Source organism: Schistocerca serialis, chromosome 7 (assembly GCF_023864345.2).
Source record: "Schistocerca serialis cubense isolate TAMUIC-IGC-003099 chromosome 7, iqSchSeri2.2, whole genome shotgun sequence".
Lineage (NCBI taxonomy): Eukaryota > Metazoa > Arthropoda > Insecta > Orthoptera > Acrididae > Schistocerca > Schistocerca serialis.
Window position 1 is genome coordinate 554930746 of NC_064644.1, and position 19751 is coordinate 554950496.

Here is a 19751-nt window from a genome sequence, read left to right on the forward strand (position 1 = left end):
CAAGCCTTTAGTTGGAGAATATTCTCTTAATGGATGCTCTCTCTCTCTGTTTCAGTTTTTTTCTGTTTTCTTTCTTGAGGGGTTGTGTGTTACAAAGTTTTACTGTTAAAATTTAGAGTGCACAAACCCAGAAGAGTCACACAACACACATCTCATAAAATGATCACAACAAAAGCTCTGTGAAATTACAGATTACATGAAGCATGTTCTTCCCACAAACCATTTGTGAATGGAACAAAACAGAGCAGAAAAGACAGTGATACCAGGAGCAGCCTCCATAAGGAGGCTCATGGGGGTAGACATAGATATAAGATTGATCCCTAAGTATTGTCAGCTGAAATGGTTTATGGTGAATCACTGCATATACCACGTGAATTTGCCGACCTGATTACCACACATCCATCAGATGTTAATCTACTACATTTTGTTGTAAATTTGTGTGACTTCATTGTTCATTCACCCGCAAACCATCTCCATACTTTGTTTCACATATGCATCAGAACTTGCAAAGCTGTATGCGTGTGCTGTTATGAGCACATGTTGTCCAACTAGTACTTCAGGCACCATACACCGATCCACACCAGGTGAGAAGAGAGGGCAGAATACTCTCTTTGTTATTAAATGACAAGACTGCAGCAATGTCTCTAAACAGAATTAAATCAGCATATCCATTTCTACAAATGCCTAACCTTGTGCCTCTGCCTGCTACCTGAGCAGACATTACTGGCTTCTGTTTCTGAAACCACCTCTGATTGACAGGGATAATCAGGTCTGCATAACCACTTTTTTAAGCAACATTTATCGGATGGCTTTCTACTTCCCCTGGGGAGGGGTGTAACGTGTAATGCAATGGAAAACTACTCACTATGTCTCACAGTGCTTGAAGCTTTCATAGCAGAGATGTGAGATTTTGCATTGGATATTGTTTTTGTTGCTCAATAAAGAAAAAATTTTCTTTGGCACGCAACTTAAGTTAGTGTGCAAAAAATGTGTGGTTACGGTTACAACAACTTTCTCTGGGGGCTTTTAATATCAAAAATTCACTGCAGGAGACGGTGGGGAGCTAACACTCATGACCACAGCAGTAACAATTTCACTTAACGGCACCGTGTATTAAGGGCAGACGATGTTGCCGTTGGCTAATTTTGTACCAACCAATAATTGATAATTATGGGACCTATTTCTGGATTATATATGGCAAGTGTAAATTTGTAACGGAGCAGAAACATCGAACATGAAAGGAACTTACAGAAGTATGGTACAAATAATCTTACGACGTACGGTAGAAATAATGTCTCACGACATCGCAATCGACTGCAGAGAAATTAAGCAGATGTGTATATTATTTCATTTTACGTAAGCCTTGTTAATTTTTGATGATATTTCAGTAACGTATTCACATTTCAGAAAGTATAACATTTAGAATTACGCAACGAATGCGCAGCAGACGGATCGTAAAGAAAGCTACTACAAGTACACTGAGGTATTTGTATTTCCCTAAGTGATAAACAGGTGATGCTTTCATTCTTAAGTCACATAAACATGTTTCCAGCAATACACAAACACAGCCAACAATTATGTTATACCAATTGATATGCTTGAGACTATCGTATTTGAATACTTTTCTTACCTTGACAGACTTATCAATATATTTTATGTCTCCTTCTACTAAAATTTTCGAGACAAACGTACCTTCTACTATCTTTCACTTCAATGTACACAACCGATGGTGCCACCTGGTCAACAATATCAGCAATGAAATTATGCATAAATCGTGGAGTCATTTTTCCCTTTCCTCTGCCACTGTCATCTATAGTTGCAGCACACACTGAGGGAAAAGGTAAAATTCCCACATCCTGACGACTTGTTCGAAATACATAACCCAGTCCAATGCCAACGCATGCTGTCAAGACCAGGCCCTTCCTACTATGAACGGTGTTTTTTCTCTCTCTGTCTTGTTGAAAGTTCGATGATGCCGATACTTTCCAGTTACTCGAATTATTTGGAAGCAGTTCATTTGCATTATATGATACTAAATGACGTATCTTCCGACTGAACGGAAACACTCTAATAAAACACTTTACAACAGACATTGTTCGACGTGAAGTTAACCATCCCTTCTACTTCTACAGATCACTGACCACAAGTGACTGCAGACTCTGGCGATTTTCTTTTGTCGTCAATGACTATTATCTTTGTTTCGAAACACGTTGACAATTTGATTGAAAGCCGTAGAGACGAGGAAGGAATACAACGCAAATGTTGTCTAGGAGGATTCTCGGAAGTTTTTGACGTTCGCGGGGAACGCTGGCGTCGTCTGCAGTGTCGAGATGACAATGGACAAGCAAAGCTAACTTCTACATCACTTACACGAGGAGTGTAGTAGAAATATCTTGATTGTCGGAAGCGCGCATTTCATTAAAAGCAGTCTACGAAGATTGTTTTTCATAAACATTCTGGCATAGCCTTACTATGCGACTGCTAAGTTGTTTCCCCGCCTAGCGGACAATCGGTAAAATCCGATTCACATGTCAACTGAACGGAACGGAACTTAGGCGACATCGTCAAACGGTGGAGTGTACAACAGATCAGACACTATGTCACATAAAGAAGCTGTTGAAATGCGAAAGCCGGCCGGAGTGGCCGAGCGGTTCTAGGCGCTACAGTCTGGAATCGCGCGACGCTACGGTCGCAGGTTCGAATCCTGCCTCGGGCATGGATGTGTGTGATGTCCTTAGGTTAGTTAGGTTTAAGTAGGTCTAAGTTCTAGGGGACTGATGACCACAGCAGTGAAGTCCCATAGTGCTCAGAGCTATTTGAATCATTTTTTGAAATGCGAAACAGTCACTAACGTAAATGTCTCCGGTTGTTAATTATCAGGATTTATATTATTGCCTTTCTTCAGGTTATGTTGGCCATTTATAATTAGTATTCTGCTTTTAAGTGTGCTCCTCAGTTATAACAAGAACCCAGGGTAAAGCGTCCGATATATTTGCAAGGTTTTGGGCTAATGCTAAGGAAAGCTGGGAGCGCAAATACAGTGTTAAGTGGACTAGCTCCACGCATTTCACATATACATACAGATCTTGAGATATCTAAATTCTTTCATTCATACGTCACGTTATAAGTTTCTGCTGTCAATCGCGACTAACGCGCTGTAAGCCATTCACAGCTCATGGTTCGATGTGAGTTCTCTTCCGTCAGCTCATTTATAAATGTTTATTCGCTGGTACAAGTCAATGACGGTGCATACAAGTGAATTCCCTGCGCGTTATTTGCGCATGCGCCTTCTCTTGTGTCCGCTTCGGTGTAAAGGGGGTTTAATATAATCTTAACTGCGAATACAGACAATGTTTTGATACAAAAAATTCAAAGTAAACAAATGAACTATGAAGAATATAAACAGACCACAAACTATCACTCTGACCAAAGAAGTGCAAGTAAAGGCGCTCTCGTTTTCGGCGCTCAAAGTCAACGATGTTTATGATGACATGTATGGTTCCACAACACAACAGAAACACTGTTGTGTCAGCGTGTAATAGTGTATGAGAGTTGTCCGTGCTTGTACGTCTACTTGTGTCTTTTAAAGCCAATTTCTGTTGATGTATATACATCACATGCACTGTTTTGTTGTGGTTTACGTTCTGGACATCACTAGTTCAAATGTTCCGATCAATACTGTGCAATGAGTAGCAAGTTTGTTTTCAAAAAGAAGAGTTCTATAACTTCAGAGCAGCAGAAAAGAGCGCAGACGACACTAGGCACATATTTTTCTAAAAAGATATCAACAGATTCCTGTGATGAATTGCCAGCTCATAAGAAGGATGACAACGACTTACTGACTTACGCAAATAGGTTAGTTTAGTTTCGGTATTATGGTTGTAAGATAACAACAGCTGTCAGACTTTTGTAGTAATTACATTAATTTACGTTTCAAATATTAGCAACAACGTTGTGACGACCAACAAAGATTCTTCACATACCACGATCAATGAACAATCATCAGATGACTGGGAATCACAGGATGAGTTTGAACTTCCACCGAAGAAGCACAATACTTCAAGAGGTGAGTTTGGGTCTCTGTGTTGAAAATATATGCTGAATTAGCCTATAGTGGCTGGCAACAGTTTGTATCCCTTTAAACACTATAATGGGGAACTATAACAGCTAGTGCCCACCAGTGTAATCCCAGTTTTGATATCCCAATGTGTATTCATGTTGAAGAAGGCAGTATGTTCCTGCCTTCCTACGAAACTTAACAGAAAAATTTGTGATTAATAGTTTTGCAGCATTGCCCGTATCTTTGTTATGTATCTTTTGCTGACAGTGGAACCTATCATTTATTAATCAGCTTAAATTTGTTACATTGTTCAAACCAGGAGGGTGTAGTCAGCAGGAAGAACTAAACTGGTGTGGATTGGAGTGTGGAATATTAGATCCTTTAACCGAGTACATAGGTTAAAGAATGTAATAAGAGAGGTAGACTTGGTAGAAATTAGTGAAGGACAGTGGCAAGACAAATGGGTTTTCTGGACTGGTCAGTACAGGATTATGAAATTGGGATAATGCAGGAGTGGATATAGTAATGAATAATAAAATAGGAATGTAGGTATGCACATGTGAACAGCATGGTAAACACAGTATTGTAGCCAAGATAGATACAAAGCTGGCACCCAGTGTATTGGTACTGGTTTAAATGCTTGTTAGCTTCACAGGTGATGCATAAAGAGATAGAATATATCTTGGATTACTTATTTGCACAATAAAATAATGTTGACAGAGAAACACTGTGATTGATTACGTACGTGTTACTATATTTAATGTGTTTCTGGCACTATACAAAGGCGTACAAACACAGAACATCTAGCATAGATGCCTGGGAATGCATATAACAAACAGAGAGATCTGTTCACATAAACTCACTCCCAACATGACAAATATTTTATAGACAGTATCCTAAGACTTCCCTTTGAACAAAATTTTCATGTGCTCACAATAATCTTTGAACTCTGCACCATCTCAGAGCACAGTACATGAAATGTTATGTTGTTAAACGATACAGTTTTACGAATTTCTGAAATTTGTCTTTACTGAGTGGCTTGGTCAATAAATCGGAAATCATTTCCTCTGTACAAAAATAGTTTATAGTAATATCCTTCTGTTTTAGATGATACCTAATTAAATGGTGCACTATATCAATGTGCTTGGATTTTACACTTTTTATTTGGTTGTGAGCTAGCTTGGTTGCTCCTGCATTGTCACAAAAACATGTTGATCGGCTCAATAATCGGGGTTGAGAGGAATGTTTGATAAGAGTTGTCAACTTTGGCCAGTGATGTAATGTCAGTGGCTGCAGAGTAACATCAGATGGAATAAGCATATTGAATATCTCAATGCAGAACTGAGCAAAACATGTTATCTTCTTTGTTCATTAAAATCATGCTGTAGTGAGAAAACAGTATTGAATGCATATCATGCGTACTTTCATTCTCGTCTTAGATATGGGGTCACCTTCTGGGGAAACTCTAAAATAGCTAATAGCACTTTTAAACTACAAAAAAGGGCCATTAGAATCTTGTTTGGGTGCAAGCCTAGAGACTCTTGTAAACCCCTGTTTAAGAAATCTGGTATTCCCCCATTACCACGTGTATACATTATGGAAACCCTTTTGTTCTTTAAATTAAATGTAATAGGCAAGGACCAGAGACTACAAAAAAACTGTGATATACATGAGCACTTTACCAGACAAAACAGAAACTTACATATGACTCAAATCAGCACAGCACTGTGCCAAAAAGGTACTTTTCACATGGGAGTTAAGCTTTATAACAAACTTCCTGAAAACATAAAAGCTATCACTGAGGTCAATACATTTGGAAAATCTCTAAAGTCATATTTACAGCATCACTGCTTCTACTCCATTGAAGAATATTTATATTTATGAAATGTGTTATATAAATACTTATGTGTAAAGTGTATTATTGTAAGCTTAAATATGTATGCCTTGAAATTACTTTCAGACTGTATATTTATAACTTGACTTGTCCAATGTCTTATGCATAAGCTGCTATGTAGACAACAGGATCAATAAAATACAATCTACAACCTGTTGGTGCATATATCCACCGTTTGTTTGTTAGTTGGCAAAGCCAATGAGTGTGACAGTTAAAAAACTGTTTGTGGTGACAGACTGATCTATAGCTTTGCTGAAGTCTAGGTTAGGTGGAAGGTGACATTTTGGATTTTAGTTGAAGCCCAGGAATGTGATGATAAAAAAACCTGATTCGGATGACAGACTGATCTGAACCTTAGCCAATTTGGGGGAAAAAAATGCCAATAACATCATGTAGTTTTAAATTTTTCCTTTTTTATTTACACGTCAAGTTCCGTAGGACCAAATTGAGGACCAAATCTCCAATGTCATGGAATGTGTCAGTACATGAAATTACAACATAAAAGTAATAACAGATAAAAATAAAATGTTCATGAACCCAAAAAAAGTCAAGCCATAAATTTAAGTAAACACAATCAACAGTATAACATAAGAATCAGCTTAATTTTTCAAGGAACTCCTCAACAGAATAGAAGGAGTGACCCACGAGAAAACTCTTAAGTTTTGATTTGAAAGCTCGTGGATTACTACTAAGATTTTCGAATACTTGTGGTAGCTTATTGAAAATTGATGCAACAGTGTACTGCACATCTTTCTGCAAAAGAGTTACAGAAGTCTGATCCAAATGCAGGTTGGATTTCTGTTGAGTATTAACTGAGTGAAATCTGCTACTTCTTAGGAATAAGCTGATATTGTTAACAACAATAAAGAATATATATATATATATATATATATATATATATATATATATATATATATATATATATATATAAAAAAACAAAGATGTGGTGACTTACCGAACAAAAGCGCTGGCAGGTCGATAGACACACAAACAAACACAAACATACACACAAAATTCAAGCTTTCGCAACAAACTGTTGCCTCATCAGGAAAGAGGGAAGGAGAGGGGAAGACGAAAGGAAGTGGGTTTTAAAGGAGAGGGTAAGGAGTCATTCCAATCCCGGGAGCGGAAAGACTTACCTTAGGGGGAAAAAAGGACAGGTATACACTCGCACACACGCACATATCCATCCACACATACAGACACAAGCAGACATATTTAAAGACAAAGAGTTTGGGCAGAGATGTCAGTCGAGGCAGAAGTGTAGAGGCAAAGAAGTTGTTGAAAGACAGGTGAGGTATGAGTGGCGGCAACTTGAAATTAGCGGAGATTGAGGCCTGGCGGATGACGAGAAGAGAGGATATACTGAAGGGCAAGTTCCCATCTCCGGAGTTCGGATAGGTTGGTGTTGGTGGGAAGTATCCAGATAACCTGGACGGTGTAACACTGTGCCAAGATGTGCTGGCCGTGCACCAAGGCATGTTTAGCCACAGGGTGATCCTCATTACCAACAAACACTGTCTGCCTGTGTCCATTCATGCGAATGGACAGTTTGTTGCTGGTCATTCCCAGATAGAATGCGTCACAGTGTAGGCAGGTCAGTTGGTAAATCACGTGGGTGCTTTCACACGTGGCTCTGCCTTTGATCGTGTACACCTTCCGGGTTACAGGACTAGAGTAGGTGGTGGTGGGAGGGTGCATGGGACAGGTTTTGCATCGGGGGCGGTTACAAGGATAGGAGCCAGAGGGTAGGGAAGGTGGTTTGGGGATTTCATAGGGATGAACACCTTCAACCCATTACATGCAGTCTCCCATCCTTCATCAAGGACACCAACCACTTCCTTGAACGCCTGGAATCCTTACCCAATCTGTTACCCCCGGAAACCATCCTTGTAACCATTGATGCCACGTCCTTATACACAAATATTCCGCACGTCCAGGGCCTCGCTGCGATGGAGCATTTCCTTTCACGCCGATCACCTGCCACCCTACCTAAAACCTCTTTCCTCATCATCTTAGCCAGCTTCATCCTGACCCACAACTTCTTCACTTTTGAAGGCCAGACATACCAACAATTAAAGGGAACAGCCATGGGTACCAGGATGGCCCCCTCGTACGCCAACCTATTCATGGGTCGCTTAGAGGAAGCCTTCTTGGTTACCCAAGTCTGCCAACCCAAAGTTTGGTACAGATTTATTGATGACATCTTCATGATCTGGACTCACAGTGAAGAAGAACTCCAGAATTTCCTCTCCAACCTCAACTCCTTTGGTTCCATCAGTTTCACTTGGTCCTACTCCAAATCCCATGCCACTTTCCTTGACGTTGACCTCCACCTGTCCAATGGCCAACTTCACACGTCCGTCCACATCAAACCCACCAACAAGCAACAGTACCTCCATTATGACAGCTGCCACCCATTCCACATCAAACGGTCCCTTCCCTACAGCCTAGGTCTTTGTGGCAAACGAATCTGCTCCAGTCCGGAATCCCTGAATCATTACACCAACAACCTGAAAACAGCTTTCGCATCCCGCAACTACCCTCCCGACCTGGTACAGAAGCAAATAACCAGAGCCACTTCCTCGTCCCCTCAAACCCAGAATCCCCCACAGAAGAACCACAAAAGTGCCCCACTTGTGACAGGATACTTTCCGGGACTGGACCAGACTCTGAATGTGGCTCTCCAGCAGGGATACGACTTCCTCAAATCCTGCCCTGAAATGAGATCCATCCTTCATGAAATCCTCCCCACTCCGCCAAGAGTGTCTTTCCGCCGTCCACCTAACCTTCGTAACCTGTTAGTTCATCCCTATGAAATCCCCAAACGACCTTCCCTACCCTCTGGCTCCTATCCTTGTAACCGCCCCTGATGCAAAACCTGTCCCATGCACCCTCCCACCACCACCTACTCCAGTCCTGTAACCCGGAAGGTGTACACGATCAAAGGCAGAGCCACGTGTGAAAGCACCCACGTGATTTACCAACTGACCTGCCTACACTGTGACGCATTCTATCTGGGAATGACCAGCAACAAACTGTCCATTCGCATGAATGGACACAGGCAGACAGTGTTTGTTGGTAATGAGGATCACCCTGTGGCTAAACATGCCTTGGTGCACGGCCAGCACATCTTGGCACAGTGTTACACCGTCCGGGTTATCTGGATACTTCCCACCAACACCAACCTATCCGAACTCCGGAGATGGGAACTTGCCCTTCAGTATATCCTCTCTTCTCGTCATCCGCCAGGCCTCAATCTCCGCTAATTTCAAGTTGCCGCCACTCATACCTCACCTGTCTTTCAACAACTTCTTTGCCTCTACACTTCTGCCTCGACTGACATCTCTGCCCAAACTCTTTGTCTTTAAATATGTCTGCTTGTGTCTGTATGTGTGGATGGATATGTGCGTGTGTGCGAGTGTATACCTGTCCTTTTTTCCCCCTAAGGTAAGTCTTTCCGCTCCCGGGATTGGAATGACTCCTTACCCTCTCCTTTAAAACCCACTTCCTTTCGTCTTCCCCTCTCCTTCCCTCTTTCCTGATGAGGCAACAGTTTGTTGCGAAAGCTTGAATTTTGTGTGTATGTTTGTGTTTGTTTGTGTGTCTATCGACCTGCCAGCGCTTTTGTTCGGTAAGTCACCACATCTTTGTTTTTATATATAATTTTTCCCACGTGGAATGTTTCCTTCCATTATATATATATATATGCGCTCGTGAACTTATACACTACTTATTGCCCAAACCGCCCGTTTCTGAGCCAAAAATACCCTTTAAGAGTGGAAGAGTTACCCGAAATATAATACCATATGACATAAGCGAATGAAAATAAGCAAAGTATACTAACTTTCGTGTCGAACAACGACTTACTTCAGATATTATTCGAATAATAAAAATTGCAGCATTAAGTCTTTGAACAAGATGGTTATGGCATTTGCCGCATGTTTCCTGTGTCATTGGTCAATGCTGACGATTTGTATTGAGCATCCTCTATATCCAATAATTGTATGTGGCTCAATTTCATCCATTGGAGTCCTTAACCATGACACTTCTTGTATGGTGAAAGACAATGCCATATACTCACCTTCAACAATACTCAAAGCCACTATTCTTTGTTTCTTGAAAGATCAAGGTATTAATCCTCCCATCAACTTGAAACAGCTACCACTATAACGTTCTAGATTCCTGTCTTACAGCCGGCCGCTGTGGCTGAGGGGTTCTAGGCACTTCAGTCCAGAACCGCGGTGCTGCTACGGTTGCAGGTTCGAATCTTGGCTTGGGCATGGATGTGTGTGATGTCCTTAGGTTTGTTAGGTTTAAGTAGTTCTAAGTCTAGGGGACTGATGACCTCAGATGTTAAGTCCCATAGTGCTTAGAGCCATCCTGTTTTACAGTATTTTAATTTGTAATCAACAGTTTCTTTTAAATATCTAAATATTCTTTTCACTGCAACCCAATGTCCATCTTTGTTAATGCTGTATGTAAGTGCTGATTTCCAACAGTATCTGCTGTGTTTAAGACCATACACATGCCTTTTCATGCCAAATTTTATCCTTTTCTTGGGGAGTCATGTTGACTTTCTCTGGCGGAACCACAAAGTTTCTTCCTCCAGTCCTCCTTTGAGCTATGTGGACTTCAGATGCATGTGGTGGGTTAATAAATTTTCTTTTACAGCAAGGGCCAGAGGATATCTTAAAGAAGCTATTTCACTACAGTCAGAACGTTTTTTGTCTATGTATGTTGTCTGAGAGCAGCCTTTAACTACCAAACAAACTTTAAAATTTCTTATTTTGCGTCTTTCGGCTTTTTGATATTAAAGAGCCAACTCACTCGCAATGGTTTCTTTGCTTATGGTGCATCGCTCCGTACGTCATCTGATCTGCAGCAAGGAACTAAAAAGACTAACCAGGAAACAATTGCTCACTATGCTATTAAAGCCCTCAAATTACTTTTCCCCAATAGTCTAGATATGAAAATAAAGTACTTGTACTCTACACTGATGCAGCCGCGGACATAACTGCTACCGTTAAATTGTTGAAAGTATTTTACCCAGCCTTGCTCCATGTCACATGTTTTGCCCATGCCATGAATCGTGTAGCTGAGATGATAAGTCTCGAATTTCCACTTGTAAATAAGCTAGTTTCAACCATCAAAAAGGTTTTTATTAAAGCACTCTCAAGAATCCAGTTATTTCAAGAGGAACTTCCCAAATACCACTTCCACCAGAACCCATACTTACTCGCTGGGGAACGTGGCTAGAGGCCTTGGAATATTACGGTGAGCATTTGGAAGACATTAAGAATGTTGCTCTTAAATTGTGGGAGGAGGCAGTGAGCATTACTTCAGAAATGCATCTTCTAAAGGATCCAACAATTTCCAACGACATTCCATACATAAAATCTCATTACACATTTTTGGTCCCTATCATCGACTGCAATTGATAGGAGAGGTGACAGAAAAAAATCAACTTGGTCCCAGGTTCTATTGGTTAGTGGAAAAAAAAACAACAACAACAACACCAAGATTGACCACCCTCTGCACAGTGGCTGACATCTTATTAGGTAAATCAACTTAACATGAGTGTGCAGTTCCATTGCGCCTAATATTGTCATTTAAATATGCTCCAGTGACATCTGTTGATGTGGAATGCTCATTCTCAGCATATAAGATGGTATTAACAGACAAGAGATGCAGTTTCCCAACGGAAAATCTAGAGAAAGTGTTAGTTATTTACTGTGACTGTAATTATGGACATAGACAATTGTATAATGTCGATTTTTGTCAATCTGTTTATCTTTCTAGACAATAAAATGTCAGATTTTGGTCACCTATCTGCTCATTTTTATAACCTATTTTTGTAAGTGATAGAACCTATTTTAGGTGCCTAATTTAAGATTTTTAGAACATAAAAGCCTGAGGTCGAGTGATCACACAGCCCCAGCACTCTCTTCAAATGGAATAGCCTTGTATTACGTAACTAAGTACGATCCCAACGTGTTCTGTATCCTGGCCCTGCCATGGCAGGAATGTAGGGCTAAACAACAAGGGGTAAAATCCTTTCCTCAACACCTGGCCTGTATTAGGAGCAATGGGGGCACCTTTTTGACCATAACACAAAGCCCTTATTTTTTGTGGAAAATATTGAAGACAAATATGGGGAAGTTCTATTCTGATCAAAATGTCATCTCCAGTCCAGTCACAGGTGCTGCTCTCTTTTGAAAAGTTGGATGACATGCCTGTGACTGTCACTCCCCACAATAGTTTCAATACAGTCAAGGGCATCATCTTTCACCACAATCTTCTTTTGCCCTCTAATGATGAACTGCAGACCAACTTAGAGTGACGGGTTGTGCATTTCGTCTGTTGTGTCCATAGGGGACCAAGGGAAAACAGAGTTGCTATTGTGGCCTTCATCTTGCCTTTCGAGGGTGATATATTGTCTGAGAAGGTCAAGGTGACGGTCTACCAGTGTGTCATGAAACCCTATGTTCCTCCTCCTATGAGATGCTTCAGGTGTAAGTAGTTCAGACATGTCTTCCTATTGCATCACTACCTCTGTCTGCAGGGATTGTGGCTGTCTGTTGCATGCAACATTGCTTGTGCCCCTCCTTCCATCTGTGTAAACTGCAGCGAGCTCCACTCTCCCTGCTCACCAGATTGCTCCGTTTTTTAAGTTGTTGTTGTTGTTGTGGTCTTCAGTCCTGAGACTGGTTTGATGCAGCTCTCCATGCTACTCTATCCTGTGCAAGCTTTTTCATCTCCCAGTACCTACTGCAACCTACATCCTTCTGAATCTGCTTAGTGTATTCATCTCTTGGTCTCCCTCTACGATTTTTACCCTCCACACTGCCCTCCAATACTAAATTGGTGATCCCTTGATGCCTCAGAACATGTCCTACCAACCGATCCCTTCTTCTGGTCAAGTTGTGCCACAAACTTCTCTTCTCCCCAATCCTATTCAATACTTCCTCATTAGTTATGTGATCTACCCATCTAATCTTCAGCATTCTTCTGTAGCACCACATTTCGAAAGCTTCTATTCTCTTCTTGTCCAAACTATTTATCGTCCATGTTTCACTTCCATACATGGCTACACTCCATACGAATACTTTCAGAAATGACTTCCTGACACTTAAATCTATACTCGATGTTAACAAATTTCTCTTCTTCAGAAACGCTTTCCTTGCCATTGCCAGCCTACATTTTATATCCTCTCTACTTCGACCATCATCAGTTATTTTGCTCCCCAAATAGCAAAACTCCTTTACTACTTTAAGTGCCTCATTTCCTAATCTAATTCCCTCAGCATCACCCGACTTGATTAGACTACATTCCATTATCCTTGTTTTGCTTTTGTTGATGTTCATCTTATATCCTCCTTTCAAGACACTGTCCATTCCATTCAACTGCTCTTCCAAGTCCTTTGCTGTCTCTGACAGAATTACAATGTCATCGGCGAACCTCAAAGTTTTTATTTCTTCTCCATGAATTTTAATACCTACTCCGAATTTTTCTTTTGTTTCCTTTACTGCTTGCTCAATATACAGATTGAACAACATCGGGGAGAGGCTACAACCCTGTCTTACTCCCTTCCCAACCACTGCTTCCCTTTCATGTCCCTCGACTCTTATAACTGCCATCTGGTTTCTGTACAAATTGTAAATAGCCTTTCGCTCCCTGTATTTTACCCCTGCCACCTTTAGAATTTGAAAGAGAGTATTCCAGTCAACATTGTCAAAAGCTTTCTCTAAGTCTACAAATGCTAGAAACGTAGGTTTGCCTTTCCTTAATCTTTCTTCTAAGATAAGTCGTAAGGTCAGTATTGCCTCACGTGTTCCAGTGTTTCTACGGAATCCAAACTGATCTTCCCCGAGGTTGGCTTCTACTAGTTTTTCCATTCGTCTGTAAAGAATTCGTGTTAGTATTTTGCAGCTGTGACTTATTAAGCTGATAGTTCGGTAATTTTCACATCTGTCAACACCTGCTTTCTTTGGGATTGGAATTATTATATTCTTCTTGAAGTCTGAGGGTATTTCGCCTGTTTCATACATCTTGCTCACCAGATGGTAGAGTTTTGTCAGGACTGGCTCTCCCACGGCCGTCAGTAGTTCCAATGGAATATTGTCTACTCCGGGGGCCTTGTTTCGACTCAGGTCTTTCAGTGCTCTGTCAAACTCTTCACGCAGTATCATATCTCCCATTTCATCTTCATCTACATCCTCTTCCATTTCCATAATATTGTCCTCAAGTACATCGCCCTTGTATAGACCCTCTATATACTCCTTCCACCTTTCTGCTTTCCCTTCTTTGCTTAGAACTGGGCTTCCATCTGAGCTCTTGATATTCATACAAGTCGTTCTCTTATCTCCAAAGGTCTCTTTAATTTTCCTGTAGGCGGTATCTATCTTACCCCTAGTGAGATAGGCCTCTACATCCTTACATTTGTCCTCTAGCCATCCCTGCTTAGCCATTTTGCACTTCCTGTCGATCTCATTTTTGAGACGTTTGTATTCCTTTTTGCCTGTTTCATTTACTGCATTTTTATATTTTCTCCTTTCATCAATTAAATTCAATATTTCTTCTGTTACCCAAGGATTTCTACTAGCCCTAGTCTTTTTACCTACTTGATCCTCTGCTGCCTTCACTACTTCATCCCTCAAAGCTACCCATTCTTCTTCTACTGTATTTATTTCCCCCATTCCTGTCAATTGCTCTCTTATGCTCTCCCTGAATCTCTGTACAACCTCTGGTTCTTTTAGTTTATCCAGGTCCCATCTCCTTAAATTCCCACCTTTTTGCAGTTTCTTCAGTTTTAATCTACAGGTCATAACCAATAGATTGTGGTCAGAGTCCACATCTGCCCCTGGAAATGTCTTACAATTTAAAACCTGGTTCCTAAATCTCTGTCTTACCATTATATAATCTATCTGATACCTTTTAGTATCTCCAGGGTTCTTCCATGTATACAACCTTCTTTCATGATTCTTAAACCAAGTGTTAGTTATGATTATGTTGTGCTCTGTGCAAAATTCGACCAGGCGGCTTCCTCTTTCATTTCTGTCCCCCAATCCATATTCACCTACTACGTTTCCTTCTCTCCCTTTTCCTACACTCGAATTCCAGTCACCCATGACTATTAAATTTTCGTCTCCCTTCACTATCTGAATAATTTCTTTTATTTCATCATACATTTCTTCAATTTCTTCGTCGTCTGCAGAGCTAGTTGGCATATAAACTTGTACTACTGTAGTAGGCGTGGGCTTCGTATCTATCTTGGCCACAATAATGCGTTCACTATGCTGTTTGTAGTAGCTTACCCGCATTCCTATTTTCCTATTCATTATTAAACCTACTCCTGCATTACCCCTATTTGATTTTGTGTTTATAACCCTGTAGTCACCTGACCAGAAGTCTTGTTCCTCCTGCCACCGAACTTCACTAATTCCCACTATATCTAACTTCAACCTATCCATTTCCCTTTTTAAATTTTCTAACCTACCTGCCCGATTAAGGGATCTGACATTCCACGCTCCGATCCGTAGAACGCCAGTTTTTTAAGTGTGAGAAGAAAATCCAGGAGTATAAGATCCTGCACAAGGTCACATATCAAGAGGCCAGAAAAAGTATGAGCATCTTAATCCCATACAGATGACACAGTCTTAATGCTACAGCTGCAGTGTCATTGCCATCATTATTGACAGTGCCTTCCTCTGTTATGCGTGTTCTAATGGATAAGAGATGCCATTTACACTGATCCAGACACTGTCACTGAGCATGATGCTCGCGCATATTCATCTGAGAACTACCAGCTCTTATCTTTTACCACCCGCCATCTGGAGCCATATAATGCTCCATTCAGTGAATGGGAACCCCAGAGCCATAGCCCATTGCCCTAACACAGCCCCAGGGCCAGACGCACCCACAACCAAATGCTGAAGCATCTCTCAGTGGATTGTCAGCATAACATCCTTGCCCTCTTTAATTGAATCTGGAATGAGGGTGAGTTCCCATTTCACTGTTGAGAAAGCACGATGGCTCCAGCACTGAAACCGGGTGAGAACCCACTAGAGATGGACAGTTGTCAACCAATCAGCCTTATCGACATTCTCTGTAAGTTGCTCAAATGCATGATGAGCAAGCAGCTTTGTTGGCTCCTTGGGTCTCAGATGTTTTGGATTCATCTAAGGGTGGTTTTTGCAAAGGCTGCTCCAGTGCTGATAATAGGGGTCACCTGGAGTCCACCATCCGGATGGCCTTTGCACATTGGCAGCACCTAATCACTGTCTTTTTCTACCCATAGAAGGCTTATGACATGACATGGGGTTACCATATTCTTGCTGCTTTACATGAGTGAGGCCTCCGGGGTCCACTCCAGATTTTTGTCTAGAGCTTTCTGTCGTACCATATGTTCCGCGTTCAAGTGGGTGCTTCACTCAGTACCTCCATATCCAAGAAAATGGCATCCCACAGGGCTTGGTACTGAACAACCCCTCTTTCCGGTGGCCGTCAATGGTCTAGCGGCAACTGTGGGGTCTTTGGTATCACCCTCCTTATATTTTTGCTTTTATTATTGCTCCTCTAGTATGGGTGTTGCTGAGCTGTCACCTACAGGGTGCCATATGAAAGGCACAGTCATGGCTCTGTTTTTAAGTGTGAAAAGAAAATCCAGGAGTATAAGACCCTGCACAAGTTCACATATCAAGAGGCCAGATGTGGCTTCCGGTTTGCAACTACTAAGACTTGTGTTATGCACTTCTGTCACCATCATACTTTACCTAGCCGATCAAGTACTTCTTGTAGTTGAGATACACTACTTTTTGGGACTAGTCTTCAATTTCCAGCTGTCATGGCTTCCCCACCTCTGCCAGCTTAAGTGAAATTGCTGGCAACACCTCATTACACTTCGCTGCCTAAGTAACACTAACTGGGGTGCAGATTATGCTACCCTTTTGCAGCCTTACAAAGCCCTGATTCTGTCCCATCTTGATTATTGGGACTCTTTCATATGGTTCAGCATCACCCGCAGCATTGCTGATACTGCACTCCATTCATCATTGTGGGGTCCAACTTGTGACAGGATCCTTCTGAACTAGCCCTGTGAACAGTCGAGACTGTAGTCCCTCCATTACCTACCAGGCACTGACAACAGCTTCTGAATTATGCCACACACATTCGTAGCTTCCTTGAACATCCCAACTACTGTGTTCTTTTCCCTGGAAAGGAGCTCCACCTCCCAAAACAGTGACCCAGAACTTAGTTTACATTTGCTGTCTCTTTTCAGAACTGCAACTTCCTCCACTGTCACCTCTGGTCAGGGAGACATCACACCCCATGGCTTGTACCCAGTCCTTGAATCTGTCTCAAAATCTCCTTTGGTTTAAAAGATTCCATTGACCTCGTGATTTTTCACCGCCCTTTCTTGGCTGTCCTTGAAGTGTATCTGAGTTAGGAAGTGGTGTTCACCGATGGCTCAACAGTTGATGGACAAACAGGCTTTGCATACGTACATGCAAAATGCAGTGAACTTCACTCTCCGCCAAACGGCTGCAGTGTCTTCACTGCTGAATTGATGGCTATTAAACTAGCCCTTAGCTGTGTTCATTCTTGTACTGGCAAGAGTATCCTAATTGATAATGACTCCCTTAGCAGCCCTCAGGCTATAGATGAGTGCTGCTCTCCTCACCCACTGGTTTTGGCTGTCCAGGACCTGGTCTGTGACCCCCATCAAGCTGGACAGCCGGTCGTTTTCATTTGGACATTCGGTCACATTGGGATTTCGGGAAATGAACGAGGTGATTGGTTGGCCAAGCTGGCCACCAAGACGCCGATTCCAGAAATGGGGAATCTAAAACTGGACATTTGGTCATTTACATGCCATAGATTGCTGGAAGTTTGGAATTCAGAATTCTCTGCCCTGATCTCCCCAAACAAACTCATGATAATTAAGGAGACCATGGCTGCGTGGCAGTCTTGTTGGCTCTGCATTGCCTGCACTTGGCTGACCCCATGGCCGCATTCTCCGACATGGGGATCCCCCTCGCTGCCGATGCGGAGCCCGCCTGATGGTGACCCATTTACTCATAGACAGCACTAATGTGGCTGCTTTTAGGCGCCATCTTAATCTTTGTGACGTGCTCCCTCTAATGCTGGCAGTCGATGCTAAAGTGGCTGATCTTGCTGTTGTTATGTTTTGCCTATGATGGTGGTTTCTATTCATCATTATAAGGTAGGGCTTTTTCCCGAAGAGTGAGCCAATTGGGGAGTTTCACCTTGCATGATGCATTGTGTCCATCATGGGCTGAGACCTCTTGTATCCTTCGTTAATGTGGATCTGCACTTCTGCTTATTCTCCAGCTGCTGGGCAAGGTCACCCTCCTGGTTGCATTTTCCTCCATCCACTGTGCAGTATCGTTTTCTGCACTGACAAAGATAATGGACCTGTTTGCTTGGTTGCACCTGATATCCAGCACAGTAGCCAGTCCGTTGTGGTGGGGTCACAATGTACCCTGTTGGTTGTAGTCCCCTGACCACATAGGGATTGCTTTGCTGATGCCTGCGCCGTTAATTCCCCACATATGCCAAGGAGAAGATGCCCGTCACCCTGGGGCATCGGGACTCCCGGCAGTGGCCATCCTGCTAGTTGCCCTCTGCTGTGGCTGGGTAGCGACCGTGAGGCGGGCCCCTGGTCTGAGTGGGTGGCATCAGGACAGATGATGCGTGATGAAGCATACCACAGCATCACTTCCTGTTGATCACACAACAGCAGTCTGTAAGCGTGTACCCCCCTCCCCAGGGGCCACACCATGGGAGGAGCGCCACGCTAAGGATGGTAGCAAACCTTATTTGCCCTGGTACCTCATATGTACGAGAGATGATAGGGACTCCTTTGTTTCAATGAAGTCTCAGTTTTTTGTTGAGCATTTAGAGCACAAGTTTGGTGGATGGTTTGTCCAAAATGCGGTCAGGGTTAGTCTTGATAAAAACGGCATCCTCTGCCCAGTCACAGGCATTACTTGCTTGTGACACCCTGGGGGATGTTTCCTTTACCATCATGCTGCATAAGAGCTTAAATATGGCCCAGGGTATTATATTCCACAGAGACCTCCTTTTGCAGTCTGATGACGAGCTGCATGCCAACTTAGAGCACTGAGGTGTTCGTTTTGTCCGGCACATCCATAAGGGTCCAAGGCATAATCAGTTTTCCACCGGTGCCTTCGTCTTGGCCTTCGAAGGTGATACATTGCCTGAGAAGGTCAAGGTGATGGTCTGCTGCTGTGATGTCAAGCCGTATATCACTCCCCCGATGCAGTGCTTCAAGTGCTGGAAGTTTGGCCATACATCTTCCCGCTGTACTTCCAGCATCACATGTCGAGATTGTGGATGTCCTTCGGATCCCAATACTGCATGGGCCCTGCATTCCGTCTGTGTCAATTGTGGAGAGCATCATTCCCCTTGCTTGACAGACTGCAGGATTTTACAGAAAGAAAGAAAATATTGGAATATAAGACCCTGGACAGACTGACCTATACTGAGGCTAAGAGGAAATTGGAGCACCTCCATCCTGTGGCTATGACCTCCTCTTATGCCGCTGCTATGAGAACATTTGTAGTCCCATCAATTCCACGAGTTCCGGTCGGCTGTCAGAGCCAGATGACTACACCTGTCCCCTTGATGGTGGGGCACACTTCCCTCCCTGTTGCTCCCATACCACCTACCTCGGGATCACTGCCCCACCCCCCTCCGCAACCATCAGGATACCAGTACCCTCTTCTCAGCTGGAGAAGTGTAAGTTTTCTT

The 19751-nt window shown here is 42.5% G+C and overlaps 2 protein-coding genes across 2 annotated transcripts in view; one reads left to right on the plus strand and one right to left on the minus strand.

Annotated features, from left to right (window-relative positions):
• LOC126412098 (serine protease HTRA2, mitochondrial) overlaps positions 1-2157 on the minus strand; it is a 58666-nt gene extending 56509 nt beyond the window's left edge. The window contains exon 1 of the mRNA XM_050081516.1: positions 1693-2157. Within this exon, the coding sequence (XP_049937473.1) occupies positions 1693-2093 (401 nt within the window). The 5' untranslated portion in view covers positions 2094-2157. The remainder of the gene's footprint in view (positions 1-1692) is intronic.
• A 1341-nt stretch (positions 2158-3498) lies between these two features.
• Positions 3499-19751, plus strand: part of LOC126412096 (Bloom syndrome protein homolog) — a 196612-nt gene continuing 180359 nt past the window's right edge. The window contains exons 1-2 of the mRNA XM_050081515.1: positions 3499-3855; positions 3945-4066. Of these exons, the coding sequence (XP_049937472.1) occupies positions 3686-3855; positions 3945-4066 (292 nt within the window). The 5' untranslated portion in view covers positions 3499-3685. The remainder of the gene's footprint in view (positions 3856-3944; positions 4067-19751) is intronic.